The 14,870-nt window shown below is 40.2% G+C and overlaps 1 protein-coding gene and 1 long non-coding RNA gene across 7 annotated transcripts in view; both read left to right on the top strand.

The window, feature by feature from the left end:
* LOC129192313 (ryanodine receptor 3-like) overlaps positions 1-8,961 on the top strand; it is a 159,920-nt gene extending 150,959 nt beyond the window's left edge. For all 6 annotated transcript variants that reach the window (XM_054796205.1, XM_054796207.1, XM_054796203.1 and 3 more), the window contains 10 exons: positions 42-84; positions 1,828-1,955; positions 2,038-2,098; positions 2,183-2,329; positions 3,622-3,756; positions 3,834-3,990; positions 4,226-4,290; positions 4,420-4,520; positions 6,541-6,592; positions 8,131-8,961. In XM_054796205.1, the coding sequence (XP_054652180.1) occupies positions 42-84; positions 1,828-1,955; positions 2,038-2,098; positions 2,183-2,329; positions 3,622-3,756; positions 3,834-3,990; positions 4,226-4,290; positions 4,420-4,520; positions 6,541-6,592; positions 8,131-8,226 (985 nt within the window). In that variant the 3' untranslated portion in view covers positions 8,227-8,961. The remainder of the gene's footprint in view (positions 1-41; positions 85-1,827; positions 1,956-2,037; positions 2,099-2,182; positions 2,330-3,621; positions 3,757-3,833; positions 3,991-4,225; positions 4,291-4,419; positions 4,521-6,540; positions 6,593-8,130) is intronic.
* Positions 8,962-10,470: 1,509 nt separating this feature from the next.
* Positions 10,471-14,338, top strand: LOC129192867 (uncharacterized). Its single transcript, XR_008573512.1, has 3 exons — positions 10,471-10,616; positions 12,920-13,030; positions 13,898-14,338. It is a non-coding gene; the product is annotated as an uncharacterized LOC129192867 (long non-coding RNA).
* Positions 14,339-14,870: the final 532 nt, after the last annotated feature.

The raw sequence follows: 14,870 nt of genomic DNA, 5'->3' as shown, positions 1-14,870 counted from the left end.
ATTTATGAGATTTTAATACCATTGTCGTGGTGTTTTCTCAGATCCTTCCCCAACAACTACTGGGATAAATTTGTCAAACGAAAAGTAAGTCATTTTAGTCTTTGATACACTCAAAACTAAATATTTTATATTTTGGATGGTAGTAGTTGGGTCTTTGACATCACAGACTGCACAGGAAAAAATATATAACCAATAGAATTAGTGGAAAAAGAGAAATCAGTTTGCTTCCGAAGCCCTCCTGAGGTGCCTTTGACCCACGTACCAAACACCTAACTAGTCAGAGGTACCGAACTACTTGAAGTATGTGGTAATTAAGAATGGTACTCAGGTCCGTCATTTGTTGCTCACTCAGCCCTTAAATAGGGTTGGTTATCGTTTACATGTTATCTAATACATGTGTCAAATCGGTACTTTTGAAATAAAAAACATACACATTTTGTCAAAACACAATGCCTTTTTCTTTTTCTGGAATTTTGTGACATTCAAGTAGAGGGAAAAAAAAATTAAACACTTCAATATGTGTTCAAATGTGTGAGTTAATTTTGCATGCAAGAGTCATGCATTAAGTGAGTTCTATTGTGGCCCATTGCTAAGCCCCAACTTTCATAACACACCTCATACATGGAAGCAATCCGAGTTGACAATTTGGCGAGTGCGGGTGTGCATGTAAGTGTTTCTTCCGTCATGCATTTATTTGGTAATTAAATACAAGCCATCAAGGAAGGTGAAGAATCCGCCGAGCAGGCAAGCAGGAGTGAGCTCCACCTCCATTGCAGAAATAAAATAAACAAAAACCCAGCATAAGTGAAAAATAGAGCAAAAGGGCGTAATGTAAAAAGCTCAACTGTTGATACTCACAAAAAAACACAAAGATTTGTCTTTAAATGTATGTGTATGTATATGTTGTTTTTTATTATAATTTTTTTTATTATAAATGTCAAAGGACAGCTGGACAGCCCTGTCATAAATAGACAAAAACAAGTAGATAAGAAAAAAATAGTGAGTTGTATTATTATTATTATTATTATTATTATTATTATTATTATAATACAGTATATATAAATATAAACAATTTTGACAATAATCTCTTTGAGCATCAACTTGTGGGACAATAAATATTTCAAAACGCACCTGCATTGTTTTGTGACTCTGTTAAATAAAAAAATCCAGTTTGTCCAGTAATTTTTTCATTGCACTTTTCTTAAAATGAATGTTAAAATCTCCTCTCATCTCATGGACCCAATCTCCTGCATTGTCTCGTCTCTTGAGTTGGTTGTCTCATAACACCCTTAGTAACTACTAATTAATAGTAACAATTTAACAGTTCCTACTATTAATAGTAGTTGCTATTAATAGTACTGCTGTTAACTATTAATTAATTAATAGTAACTATTAGTTAATAGTTGTAACCCTAATAGTAACTGTTAATTTAACACCGAAATAGGGAACTGATAGATTTTCAGTCTGGTTACTAGTGTTTACTTCAGCACCGGTGCCATTATGGTAGAGCTTTGATATGCACCCCTGCTGTTAAAGGACCAGCACATCACATCTGACTGCTACTGCAGTAGAGCAGATGGAGTGAGTCGTGGCTCATTTGTATGAGTTAGGAGCGCCTCCCCAAAACACTTGTGAACAGGTCTCTGAACAGGGCTGTGAGAGGGTTATTAGTATGCTGTAACTCTTGATCCTTGCATATTTTGGCCGAAGCGTGTCATGGCCATGTTTCAAGACACCTAGAAACTATTCTGATCTGTAAAACATGCATAATAATCTCTCATTTAGTAGCTACAGAGTCAGTCTTCTGTTCTTTCGCTCTTCATGTAGGTGATCAAGAAATATGGTGACCTGTATGGAGCTGAGAGGATAGCAGAGCTGCTGGGTTTGGACAAAAGTGCTCTTGATTTTAACCCTACAGAGGAAGCTGTCACCAAGGAAGCCTCATTGGTGTCTTGGTGAGACATGGCATGGATAAGGAAGCACCGCATTGAAACACGTTGAAGACAAAAGCCCTCATGATTATTTTTCTGTACACAGGTTGAGCTCAATTGATACAATGTATCATATTTGGAAATTGGGTGTGGTCTTTACCGATAATGTAAGTATGAGTGGACGAATGCAGAATAGATGAATGGATGGATGACAGGATTTAATTACCTTAAAACATGTTTTTCCGTGGCAGTCATTCCTCTACCTTGTATGGTACACGACCATGTCCATTCTGGGCCACTACAACAACTTCTTTTTTGCTGCTCATCTCTTGGACATCGCTATGGGATTCAAGACGCTTCGCACCATATTGTCCTCCGTCACCCATAACGGCAAACAGGTGAGAACTGCCAAATTGACAAAAATGTAAATAGCTCCCAGAAAACACATATATTTGCCATTGTTCCATATTTGGGCACCATTCATGCATGTATTGTGAGTAGGGACGTCCGATATTGGCTTTTTTGCCGATATGCCGATATTGTCCAACTCTCAATTTCCGATTCCGATATCAACCGATACCGATATGTGTAACGTCACATACTGTATCTCCTGTCGTGGAATGAACACATTGTGGTGACACACAGTATTGTTTTAGACATTCACCAAGTGTCCTTCCGTTTCCGGGTCATGGGGTTGTTGTAGCCACTTAGCTGTTGCTAAGTGTTGTTGAGTTGAGTGGAGAGTAAACTGATTGGTGCCACCTACCTCCACTCTTGTCTCGTTGTGAATCGCATCTTCACATTTCGTGACCCTCGACGTGGCTGAAAATGTCGACTGACAACAGTGACAACAACGAGGCCGTACAAGCTAACAAGTTGGCTTACGTCGCCGCTATCTGCGCCGGCGACACAACCCACGCCTGTGTTTTCAACACATCGAAGCCCAGTTCCAACTGTGAGGAATAACACAGGATGTGACAAAGTATTCCCACGTAGTGGCCGCACTGGATGCCTCCACGACAGCCCGTACTGGAGCCCATAAGCCTATTGTAATGCCCCTGGTTGTGGTGAAGGAGAGACTCACGTCGCCAACGCATTTCAATCGCTTTGTCAATAGCAGAAAAAAAACAGTGAACATTCACACAAGGGCTGTTGTCGGCCACAGCCCACGGCCAACACCCACACACTCTCAAGTCCCCAGCTACCACATTTAGCCTCTTTCTAGCTTGTGACATCGCACACGTCAGTTTCTAGGCCTCGCCCCTTAAAAGCCCAGACACACAATTCACAGATATTGCACTATATACAGCAGTTTTTTTTAAATCGGTTGTCATTATGGAGAAAAACTCAATACCGGTATTTACCAATATTACATTTTTATGCCAATATCGGGCCGATAATATCGGTAGGTCGATATTATCGGACATCCCTAACAGTGACCCAATTTAACAGGAAGAATACTTAGCCATCATTAATAAAATCCAGGTTCAACGGTTAAAACCTGCACAAATGATGTACCAATACTTTAATCTGGTCTTCTTTCTGTCTTACACAATTTTTGTAACAATTAGTCTTACATGCAGAGACAACCTACACAAATGCTGATGAACAATGACACTGTGATCATATCTGTGTGTACTTATAAAATAAAGCCAATTTATGGGATTCTTCTGTCTGTGTGTGTCTATAGCTGGTGCTAACAGTGGGCCTTCTGGCCGTCGTGGTCTATCTCTACACTGTGGTGGCCTTCAACTTCTTCAGGAAGTTCTACAACAAGAGTGAAGATGACGACGAGCCAGACATGAAGTGTGACGACATGATGACAGTAAGAGCAAGACGAAGACCGAAAAAAGTGTCTTGTTTGCTACTGGGCCCGCTGTAACTTTGATCTTTCCTACGCAGTGCTACTTGTTCCACATGTACGTTGGTGTGAGAGCAGGGGGAGGCATTGGGGATGAGATTGAAGACCCGGCTGGTGACCCCTACGAGCTCTACCGCATCCTTTTTGACATTACCTTCTTCTTCTTTGTCATCGTCATCCTCCTGGCCATCATCCAGGGTGAGTGCCATCATTGAGACTGTTTAGATGACCAGACAAACGTTTGAATAAGAAGGTATATCCAAACTTTTCAGTAGTACTGTACAAACAGTAAATGTACATAAAAATGTACGTATTTTCAGGGTCTTGTCCTGACAGGATGCACCACAAATTGTCAGTACACTAGGAGATGCACACAGTCATTACATGACATAAAATTGCTCAGTCACGATAAACAATGTGTTGGTGTTTGCAGGTTTGATCATTGATGCTTTTGGAGAGCTTAGAGACCAGCAGGAACAAGTCAAAGAGGACATGGAGGTGAGGGAAGATTTAAAAAAACAAATACAAATAAACAACAAATTATTTAATTAATATTAACAAATTATTATTATTTAACCAAACAAATACTTGGATTGTACTGTCATCATCTCTCTTTTCTTTCCTCAGACAAAATGTTTCATTTGTGGGATCGGAAACGACTACTTTGACACAACGCCTCATGGTTTTGAGACTCACACTTTGCAAGAGCACAATTTGGCCAACTACCTGTGAGTATTCCACTTGGAAGAGTTCACTTTTCATAGTCATAGGGACAAAGTCACTGAGGGAATCATGCCAGGGCTCCAGACTGACTTTTTTTTACATGTCATGTTATGACTGTCATACACAATTATTTATTACTCATTCAATATTTACTATAGACCAGAAACCACCACCTAACAGCTGAATCATTATCATTATCATTATCATCATATGAGTTCAAACTTTGATTGATTTACAACATGGGTTCCCAACCACCAGGCCGTGGCCCGGGCCGAACTGGGCCATGCAGAACTTTCAGAAGGAATGATTTAAAAAAAGATCTGTCCTGATTAAACAGGACAGTATAAAACAGTATAAATTCAGTGGCTATATTTATGAGCACAGGTTTATCCAACTTCTAGCACCAAAAAAAAGGAAAAGTGAGCTATTTGTGTTTTATATGACTGGAAATATTTAAATTATACTTTATTTACAAAGCAACTCTCCACTCAAACAGTCTGGACAACAGTCATTAAATACAGGTATCATGTCTGCATTGAACAGTTATAAAAATACTCAGAAGTTGAAGCAAATATTCTTTGGCGAGCTACTCCACATCAGCTGGCGAGCTACTACTAGCTCAGGAGCTACCCGTTCCAAACCCTGTGATAGCCTCACTATCTTAAAGCTGGATATACTACGTTAGGCCTGTCACGATAACAAATTTTGCCGGGCGATAAATTATTGCAGATAAACGATATTATTGTCAACATTATTTTGAGACAATTTTTAAATAAAGTAATGATGGCATAATAAAGCAAATTTAATTTCTCAAGGGTGTTTAACATTGTAACTGGAATGTGAAGAGCTTTTAATTTAAATAAATTAAACAAACAACATCATAAAGTAAAAAAAAAAAAAAAAAAAAAGACAGAAAAACCCCAGTGAAAATGAAATGGACTCTCTGTCTCTTTTATCAAAAATTGCACTTAAAATTGCACTATAAAAATCACTATCTGTTGTCTGGATTTTGACAAAAAATTATTGACTTCATTTTTATTTATCGTGCGATTAATCGATTTATTGATTATCGTGACAGGCCTACGCTACGTGTTTATGTTAAACAACTTATACACACAACTAGTGTTTTGAAGACTAGACATAATTATTATACTGATAACAAGAGAGCAAGGTTGTTAAGTGACACTTTAAAAAAGTAAGTTCATTTTCTATACCACTTATCCTCCCGGAGAAAACCCACATACGCCTACATAATATCTGAATATTTCTACTGGCATGACCCACCCCAGTCGACATTCTCCGGATATTTTGTTGTCTTATATTCCATAACGCCTCCAAAATTAATTCCTCTTCATCATAAATCTAGACGAGCCTTGGAAAGTGGAGGACGATGGACTTATACACATGCGTTCTGTCTTCTTCTATAGTTCGGTGTGTCACGTGGTTCCGTCTGTGTGTCTATTTACAGCACCACAAAGAGTTGTGTGCCTTGTGTATTATATCGTTTTCACTCAGTGATCCCTTCCCGTCTAGATGCAACTATTTACTAATCGGGCACAGTGTGGGCGCAAATTTTTTTTCAACTTGCCAAAAAAAAAAAAAATCCCAGGGAGGTTTCCGTGTGGACAGGGCCTAACACAACCGCACAAGCTAACTTGTGAAGACTCTTGGTTGAGGAGTGTAGTGCCACTCCACAGCAGGGTGTGACCACCATTTTACATGGCTGCAATGCACACTCTTACTTGTGTTACTCATCACACAAATGCCTGTTCCTTCCAAATGGGGCATCATTTAACCTTTAAGAACCGCCAGACCCCTTCAACTAGGGGGAATTGCTCCATAACACTTGTATCAGTATACTTATGCTATACATCCATGTAAACAGAAAAATTAAAAAGTAAATAAAACATAGATAGATAGATAGATAGATAGATTTTGGAAGTTTTTGTTATGTTTCACTAGTGGTGATGCAACTATCTTCTCTTATATTTGTGTTGCTCTCTTTGAACCTGCTTTTTTTTAAAGGTTTTTCCTGATGTACCTCATCAACAAGGACGAGACTGAGCACACTGGGCAGGTACAGTATGATTACCTCAAATGACTTCTTATTTAACACAATGTGACAAGAAGTAGCAATGACCTCACACATTTTTTAGGGATGGTTACAGCAGGACAAAATGTTTATGAAAGAAATTACTTGGCAAATAATAATAATAATAATAATAATAATAATAATAATAATAATAATAATAATAATAACTTCAGTGGTGTGAAAAAGTGTTTGCCCCCTTCCTGATTTCTTTTTTTTTTTTTGGCACACTTAAATGTTTCAGATCATCAAACAAATTGAAATATTAGTTAATGACAACACAACTGAACACAAAATGCAGTTTTTAAATGAAACTGTTTTTATTAAGGGAGAAAAACCTACATGGAGAAAAACATCACTGTGGTTTATCACAGCTGAGTTCAAGAGGAAAAGGTTCTAAAGCCATTTCTAAAGCTTTAGGACTCCAGCAAACCACAGTGAGAGCCATTATCCACAAGTGGCAAAAACATGGAACAGTGGTGAACCGAGTGGCCGATCCAAAACATTTAAGTGTGACAAACATGCAAAAAAAACAAGAAATCAGGAAGGGGGCTAACACTTTTTCACTGTGTAATACCTAAATATACAAACAAGTACCAATACAAGTTTACAATGAAAAAAACAACTATTTGAAAGTTTTCCCATAATGCATTGCGTCTGAGCAAAGAATTTCACTGGAGGACAAGCGACATAGAAAATGTATGATGCAATGTTGGCTCTGTCCACCAGAGGGAGCCAGAGGAGCCCAGAGGGAGGCTGCCATCATTACAGCCCCATGGCAGGCACCAATGAATGCCTTGCTTAGACACAATGCATTATGGGAAAACTTTGAAAGTTTTTTTTTTTCATTTTAAACTCATATTGGTACTTGTTTGTATATCTTGGGTATTAGACGTGTTAAGTTGCTGTGTGACAAGTTTAGTGTTCTTGGTAAGGTGACACCATGAGTCAGACTGTTATATTGAGTAATGACCTCCTGCAAATTCCAATGGGTTGACAAGCTCGTCGTGAGTGCACTGAAAGCTCCTGATTGGCTCCTCGCTGACTGCGCAGTATTTAAAAGATTAGTAGTAGTTCTGAAGTAAAAGAAATGTCACAAGATTAGAAGACCACTGTATAAGGGTTCAAACTTTAAGAAAAAAGTAGCGGCTTATACACCGGAAATTACGGTGTGTGTGTGTGTGTATCTGCAGATAAACACACACTCACACACACACGACATATTGACCGAAATAAATAACCGTAATGAAACTCTCAAAAAGACAGGTCGTCTTATATTTCACTATACAGATTTATACATGCAAAAGAGCAGGTGGCAACAAACAACTTCCCCCCCAAATGAGTCCGAGCATTTCTTCCCGAAAACCCACTGGCAAAACGTGTCACAAATGTTAGGGAAGTTAGAAAACAGCAAAGGATGCTAATTTTATGATATTGAAAACCAGGTGTCTTACAAATCAACAATAAGTAATAAAAAAAATAATATTATATATTTTGCATTTGCCAATTTGCATGTCCGCACTCAGGAGTCGTATGTGTGGAAGATGTACCAGGAGCGCTGCTGGGATTTCTTTCCAGCTGGAGACTGCTTCCGTAAACAGTACGAAGATCAGCTAGGATAGCGCAGACCCATCCTCCTTACCTCCATCCGGGGGAGGGCTACCGCACTGATCTCCACCCTGTCACCCCACCAACACTGAGACGGCCTCAGGAGAGAGGATACAAATGACCTTTTTATCCAGCAAGGAGGAGAGCTGCCCTCCATGGCCTCGCAGTTTCAGCCTTCACATTTTCAGGTTTTTTTGTTTTTTTTTGGGGGGGGGGCTTTGACAGCATTGCCTTTTACTGTGCATAACCCCCCCATCATTGCACAATGTGTTGTCTTTTTGAGAAACACTAGTGTTTTACGAGTCAGTGAAATTATGCACAAGAATCCAACGTAGTGATTTTAAGAATGTTGAGACTTAATAATGCCAAAAGAGAAGTGCAAGTGGATTCATTTAGTGCATTTTTCATGTAACCTTGCAAGTGAAGATGCAGCCGGTTGTATTATGTAAAATAAAAAAGATGTATTTATTTTTCATGAAGTGCCTTATAGTACCAAGTCTACAATACAAACAAGCTATGCAAAACCCTGTGCTGTTTTTCTTATCGTATGTAAGTAGACCTTTTTTTTCATTTAACAGAGAAGAAATGTGTTTGATTCATTTCTTTTGTTGAATGCATACATGCCAATGTTACTTCTTGTATAAATGACTTTGAACAGCAAAAATGGAATTGCTATTGTATGGCTGTTTGTATCTAGTAGCTTTGCAGATTAGTGCATTTCTTTTCAAGGGATTAAAAATAAAGAAAATGGTGCCAGAAAAGGACTCTGTATTCATCAAAATATTGTAAGTCATCGTTAAGACGTACAATGATTACAATTAAAACTTCAATTATGGCTATAAATGAAAGTAGATGGCGCCACGGGGTAACGTTTCCCTGCTGTTCATGTCCCAAAGCAGACAGAATGAAAAAAAAGCATTTATGTTGCTGATGTAGTGCCATGTCCGAAATGTTGTTTTCCATTGCAGCCCAGCAGGGGTCAGCATGCACACACACATCATAAAGGCAGGGGGTCTTGGCTGCTACGCGAGAGATTGGTTGTATTAAGCACGCTGCAATCACTTATCTATAGGCAACACCCTACTCCTCCCCTGCATGCTTCCTGTCAGCAGACCTCCTGCCATCTGTCTGGTTGTGCTGCAGGGATTTTTGTCCTCACACCACCTTGCGATTGTGGAAGGTCAGTTGCAAATAAAAGAATTGCTACTGAAAGAAAGACTATAACACCAGTTAGTATATTACAGCATATCGTAACAATCCGCAGAAAGGGTGTAAATGTGCTTTCTACAGCAGTGGTTCTCTTGTTTGGCTGCGGGACCCACCGTCACCCTGTAATGAAAAGCAGCTACCTACATTTTTGAAATATTCAAATTTCTCAATATTATTATTAAGACATTCAAGTGAAGTTGGAATTTGAGGTAGTGCAAAATAACACTGTGTGCCAGCACAAAGCAAGTTTTATGAACCTGGCTGCGAGGTGAAACAGCGCCAACACAATCAAGTGACCCCGTGCTTGTGTGTACATCTGCTTTGCTTCCACGTTCCCAAAACATACATTGGAGACTCCGTATGTGCGAATGTGTGTTTGAATGGTTGTTGAATGTCTCCATACGTCCTGTGATTGGCTGGTGAGCAATCGAGTGTGTATCCTGCCTTTCACCCAAAGTCAGCTGGGATAGGCTCCACCTCACCCGTGACCCTGAAAAGTAAAAATGGTCGAAAATGAATGAAATATTTTGTAGAAATTGTCACAGCATTGCAATTTGCTGACGGGGGAACATGTAGTAACCCATTCATCCACCGCCTATAGCCATCGGTGGTCTTTAGGGGACGCTCTTGTTCTAGTCCAGAAGCCTGACAGCCTCTTGGATGAGCTCATGTTGGTCTCTTGAGGATTTTGCTTCATCACAAGCCAGCAGGTGCCCTCTTTACCACCACAGCCCCATCCCCCCCTTGTCTCTTCTCCTGTCCTCCTGCATAAAAATCAATCCCTGCGATGATGTCATTTTCTAAATACAGTAAATGCAGTATTTCAATATCGTCTGTTCCTTGACGTCACCGTTCTGCGAACAGATCCTTGATCAGAGCAAAGCACGGTTAGACAGTGTAATATAATTAGCAGAATATGAGCGGTTAATTGTTTTAGCCATGTTTTATGGGATAATTGTTTCACCACCATGGCGTCACCTCATCATTTAGTCCAGGATTTAGGTCCATATGGTGTTTGGCAGGTGAAACCTAATTAGACCGTGTTCATGTATGATCATTATACGTTGGGTCTGTGTACTGGATGTGTGTACCACAGTTTTTTGGACTATGTCTATCTGTCTGCTTATCTATCCGAACACACCACAAAATGGAGTACTGTACTTCCTGAATGGGCAACATTTGCACACACCAACAGGTTAGTGTTGTGTTTCCTAATTGCACGTGTTTAGACATTGTGGTTTCAACAAGAGGAGATGAATGGCTTTTATTAGGAGCATTTAATCAGCGGCTGGCCCAGTGCTCCCAGTTTCCTGCACCCCTCGGGGAAAGATTAATGGAAACAGGATATTTCATCAGATCCCTCACATCACTGCACAGGATATGAGGATGTAATTGTGTCTGTGCGGATGCTGCTTGCTTTTGTTCGGGTGTGAATGTTTCACGGCGAAGGGCACAATGCTTTGACACACCGTACATGTCCATACCGTAGCACTGCCTCCACCATGTTTGGCACATGATCATCAGTCGCTCCATCCTTTTCTCTTCTCATCCTTCCGATACAAGTCTACCTTTCAGTTTCATCTGTCCCGATTCCAAAACAAGGGAGGCTTTTTGATGTCATAGTCTAATATGTCTCTCCTGTTCCACTCATTGGAAGCAAGAGAGAGGCTGTTATTTCAGAAATTATATATCACAAATTATTTTTGTTGACTTGATTAGTGATTTGGAGTGCAGGAAAAAGAAAGCAAAAATGAAGAAAACTAAGCTCTTTGAAAAAGAAAAATACAGGTGAAATGTACAGCATACATGTACCACTGTTAAAACGTACATGTTTACGACTTTATGCTCCACTGAGATTTCGCACTTTTTTCTGCAGTCCTTGAACGCACCATACAGTATTTGCTGTGAGATGGAGAAGTGAAACCGCAACTTTTAGTCCGCATCTGTTCATTGATGATCTTACGTGATCATTCATGAGTGGTGAGCACCGATTATACATTCTATACTTGAATGTGTTTAATAAGTCTGTGAGGCATATTGAGGACAGACAGGGAGGGTTATGGAGCGGAATCTAATCTAATAACTACAAGTCACATTTATTGCAAATGTTTATTTCAAAATGGAGAACGTCAACATCAAGCTAGCAGGAGGGTTCGGAGGGGGAGGAGCAAGCCTCGTATTGACATTTTTATGGGTGTTTCAATTACTCGCTGGTGAAAAATGCATTTTTCTGTGAAACTTCGTAAATGAAAGCTGATAGTCTTAATTGTTCACAATCACATCACATTGTGATGACAAAGGCACACACACACACACTTTAAAGACGTTTTTTCTATTCTATATATTTCTGATCATGTGTAAATTATTATTAACACCCAACACAAAATCATTTGGGGTGAGACTGTGTGTGGTTACATGCAAGGATGAATGGCGGCCAATTTAAAGTCTTAACGTGGTGTCCTTGAAAGCGCACTTAAGATTCTTCAGTGTGCTTGATAAAGCACGTTTGCTTTGCCGCCATTGCATCTCATGAAAAATGCATGAGCTTCTATTGCTTTCTGCTGCCCAGCACGCCCCGTGTCTGAATCCCGGGACTACATTTGGGTTAGCATCCTCCTCCTTCCTCCTCTACCTCTCTGGTCTGTTCCAGGGGAGGCGGGTGAATAACTTAACACATATTTCAGCCTGACACACTTTTGCTGTGGGTGTCCCCTGGGTGCTGAGTTCATGAGCCCACACATGTTGTTTTATTTAAACGTGTAGCTTTGGTGCTGTCCGTGTGTGGGTGTGCCTGCAGTCTCCTTTTTGTTTACTGGGGAATACACAGGTTCTCTGTGACCTTGCAGGTAACTCTAGCAGACAATCTCTACATGGGTAGCGAGTGCCAACACCACACCACATTATTATTACGATTATATTTTGTGCTTTTGTCTTTTTAGAAAATATATCTTTACTGAGTACGCTGATGTACAAGTGATTCATAGCAGGAAATCTGGGCAATTTGTCATGCAACCAATGATAAGAAAAAACAGCCAGCAGTAATGCACGGGCATCATAAAATATACATAACAATAACGAAGCTAAGGCGACAAATGAAATCTGCTTTATAGTGCTGCAGTGTACAATGACAAAGCTCGTCTGATACCGCCGTGGAAAAGTGAGGAGCAGCGCCAAGTTGCACATAAATCACGTGCAGAGTGGATGCAAAATTGTGCAGTTTGCAAGATGGATACAAATAAGTGTCTAGTGTGTGCACAACTCTCATATAAATTACTTGTCACCACGAGCCTTGGAGACTTTCCAGGAAACTGCACTATTCATTTTGTCTGATTTGTCAAATTAGTCTCTTATTAGTTAGTCGGTGTTGACGCTCCTCACATCAGCATCTTTCCGAGTTCGATACATCTTTCAAACATTTCTAATCAGTCCTTGAATTATTTAGTCCCACACCATCTCTCTCTCCCTCTTTCTCTCTCTCCCTCTTTCTCTCTCTTTCAGCAGCTTCAACTGACAAAAGCTGCACAGTACATCAAGCAAGAAAGAGAAGACATGATGCACTTGTCCAGTAGATGGCGCTGTGAGCAGGACTTAGTGATCCAGACAGCCTTGGTGAAGCGGAGCAGATTTTTTTTGTATCAAACAATTCATTAGTGTGTGTGTGTGTGTGTGTGTGTGTGTACGGTTGTGTATTTATATAAAGGTCATTATTGGTCATGTGTGCTGGTCCTAATCGGTTACATTTCTTCTTATATAGTAACACTGCATGTTCTCTCCGTGCGTGTGTGGGTTTTCTCCGGGTGCTCCGGTTTCCTCCCACATTCCAAAAACATGCATGTTAGCTTAATTGGAGACTCTAAATTGTCCATAGGTATGAATGTGAGTGTGAATGATTGATTGTCTATATGTGCCCTGTGATTGGCTGGCAACCAGTCCAGGGTGTACCCCGCCTGTCGCCCGGAATCAGCTGTGATAGGCTCCAGCGTAACCCCGCAACCCTAATGAGAAGTGGCATAGAAGATGGATGGATGGATGGATGGATGGATGGATGGATAGTAACATTGCATACACATCACGAAATTTGACTTTGTTAGTGAATCACAAATAATAAGTTCAATGTAAAGGTAATAATAATAACCGGAAAAATTGCCATACATTTTAAACAGGCCTCTTACCTGTTGCTAACCTTTGACCCAGCATTTGAGACCAAATTGGTGGCTTTTGGGGTTTGCCTTTCAAAATAATTCCCCTGTGTACTACAGTATGTACTGCGTACTATGACAATGAAGCTAACAATGCTGTTAGCTAGCATGCTAACAGCTACATGTTTGCAACATAAGTGGATAACCTGTAATAGTATGAGAACATCTCTTGCTTAAATAGAGAGTTGCTGAAGTGCTAAACATCAAAGTGCTATCTACCCATCCATCCATCCATCCATCCATCCATCCATCCATCCATTTTCCTCCGCTTGTCCAGGTCCGAGTTGCGAGGGCAGCAGTCTAAGAAGGAAAGCCCAGACTCACGGTCCCCGGCCTCCTCCTCCAGCTCTACCGGAAGGACACCGAGACATTCCCAGGCGAGCTGTGAGACATAACCCCTCCAGCGTGTCCTAGGTCTCTGTCCGGGTGGGCATGCCAGGAACACCTCACCCGCAAAGGAGGTGGGCTTGCACTGTATGTGAACAAACTGTGGTGTCATCCTGGCCATGTCAACATTAAAATCTAAAATCTATACAGCATTTATTTTAAATCCATTTTTATTGCAGGGAAGAAACCCAATACCAATATCTACCAATATCACATTTTAATGCTAAAATGGGGCCGATAATATTGTTGAGCCGATATTATCGGACATCCCTAATAATAAGTAGGGGTGTAAATCTCTTTTGTGGTGAACGATTTCATACGCAACTACAATAACTACATCAAATTTTATGTAAAGGGGTGTCAATTTTGGGAACATGGGACATTATTTTATTTAAAAAACCAATATACATTCAGACCCCCCCCCCTCCCCCCCCTCTTGTCGCATTTTGCTTGACGGTCCTTGAATGCACCATGTAACTTTGTCCCACGCTGTACAGACAAACTATACTGTATTTTTACCATTTTTCTTTCACCTCATATTTGGTCCCAAATGTTGATACTATGTGGAAATGCATAAAGGTAAGATTTGCCGACCTTATTGAGTGCCAGTGTGCATATTTGTTAGATTCCTATAAAGTACGTATGTTTTACTGACGATCTTTCCTGGTGACTAGCTAGTCAGCTAATGCTAGCACTGCTAGATCTTCAGCTATGATGACATTGACATAAGCCCCAAACAGCTGTCCTCGGCTATGCCTGCCGTTAACTAGCAGCTCGTACCCAAATTTTAGCTAGCAGTTCAACGCAAAAACATCAGTCTAGAAATGTCTCGCATCTTAAAAAAACACTCGTTAGTTGGTACA

Source organism: Dunckerocampus dactyliophorus, chromosome 13 (genome assembly GCF_027744805.1).
Source record: "Dunckerocampus dactyliophorus isolate RoL2022-P2 chromosome 13, RoL_Ddac_1.1, whole genome shotgun sequence".
NCBI classification, from domain to species: Eukaryota; Metazoa; Chordata; class Actinopteri; order Syngnathiformes; family Syngnathidae; genus Dunckerocampus; species Dunckerocampus dactyliophorus.
The sequence above is the reverse complement of the archived record's forward strand: the minus strand, read 5'-3'. Positions and strand labels throughout refer to the sequence as shown.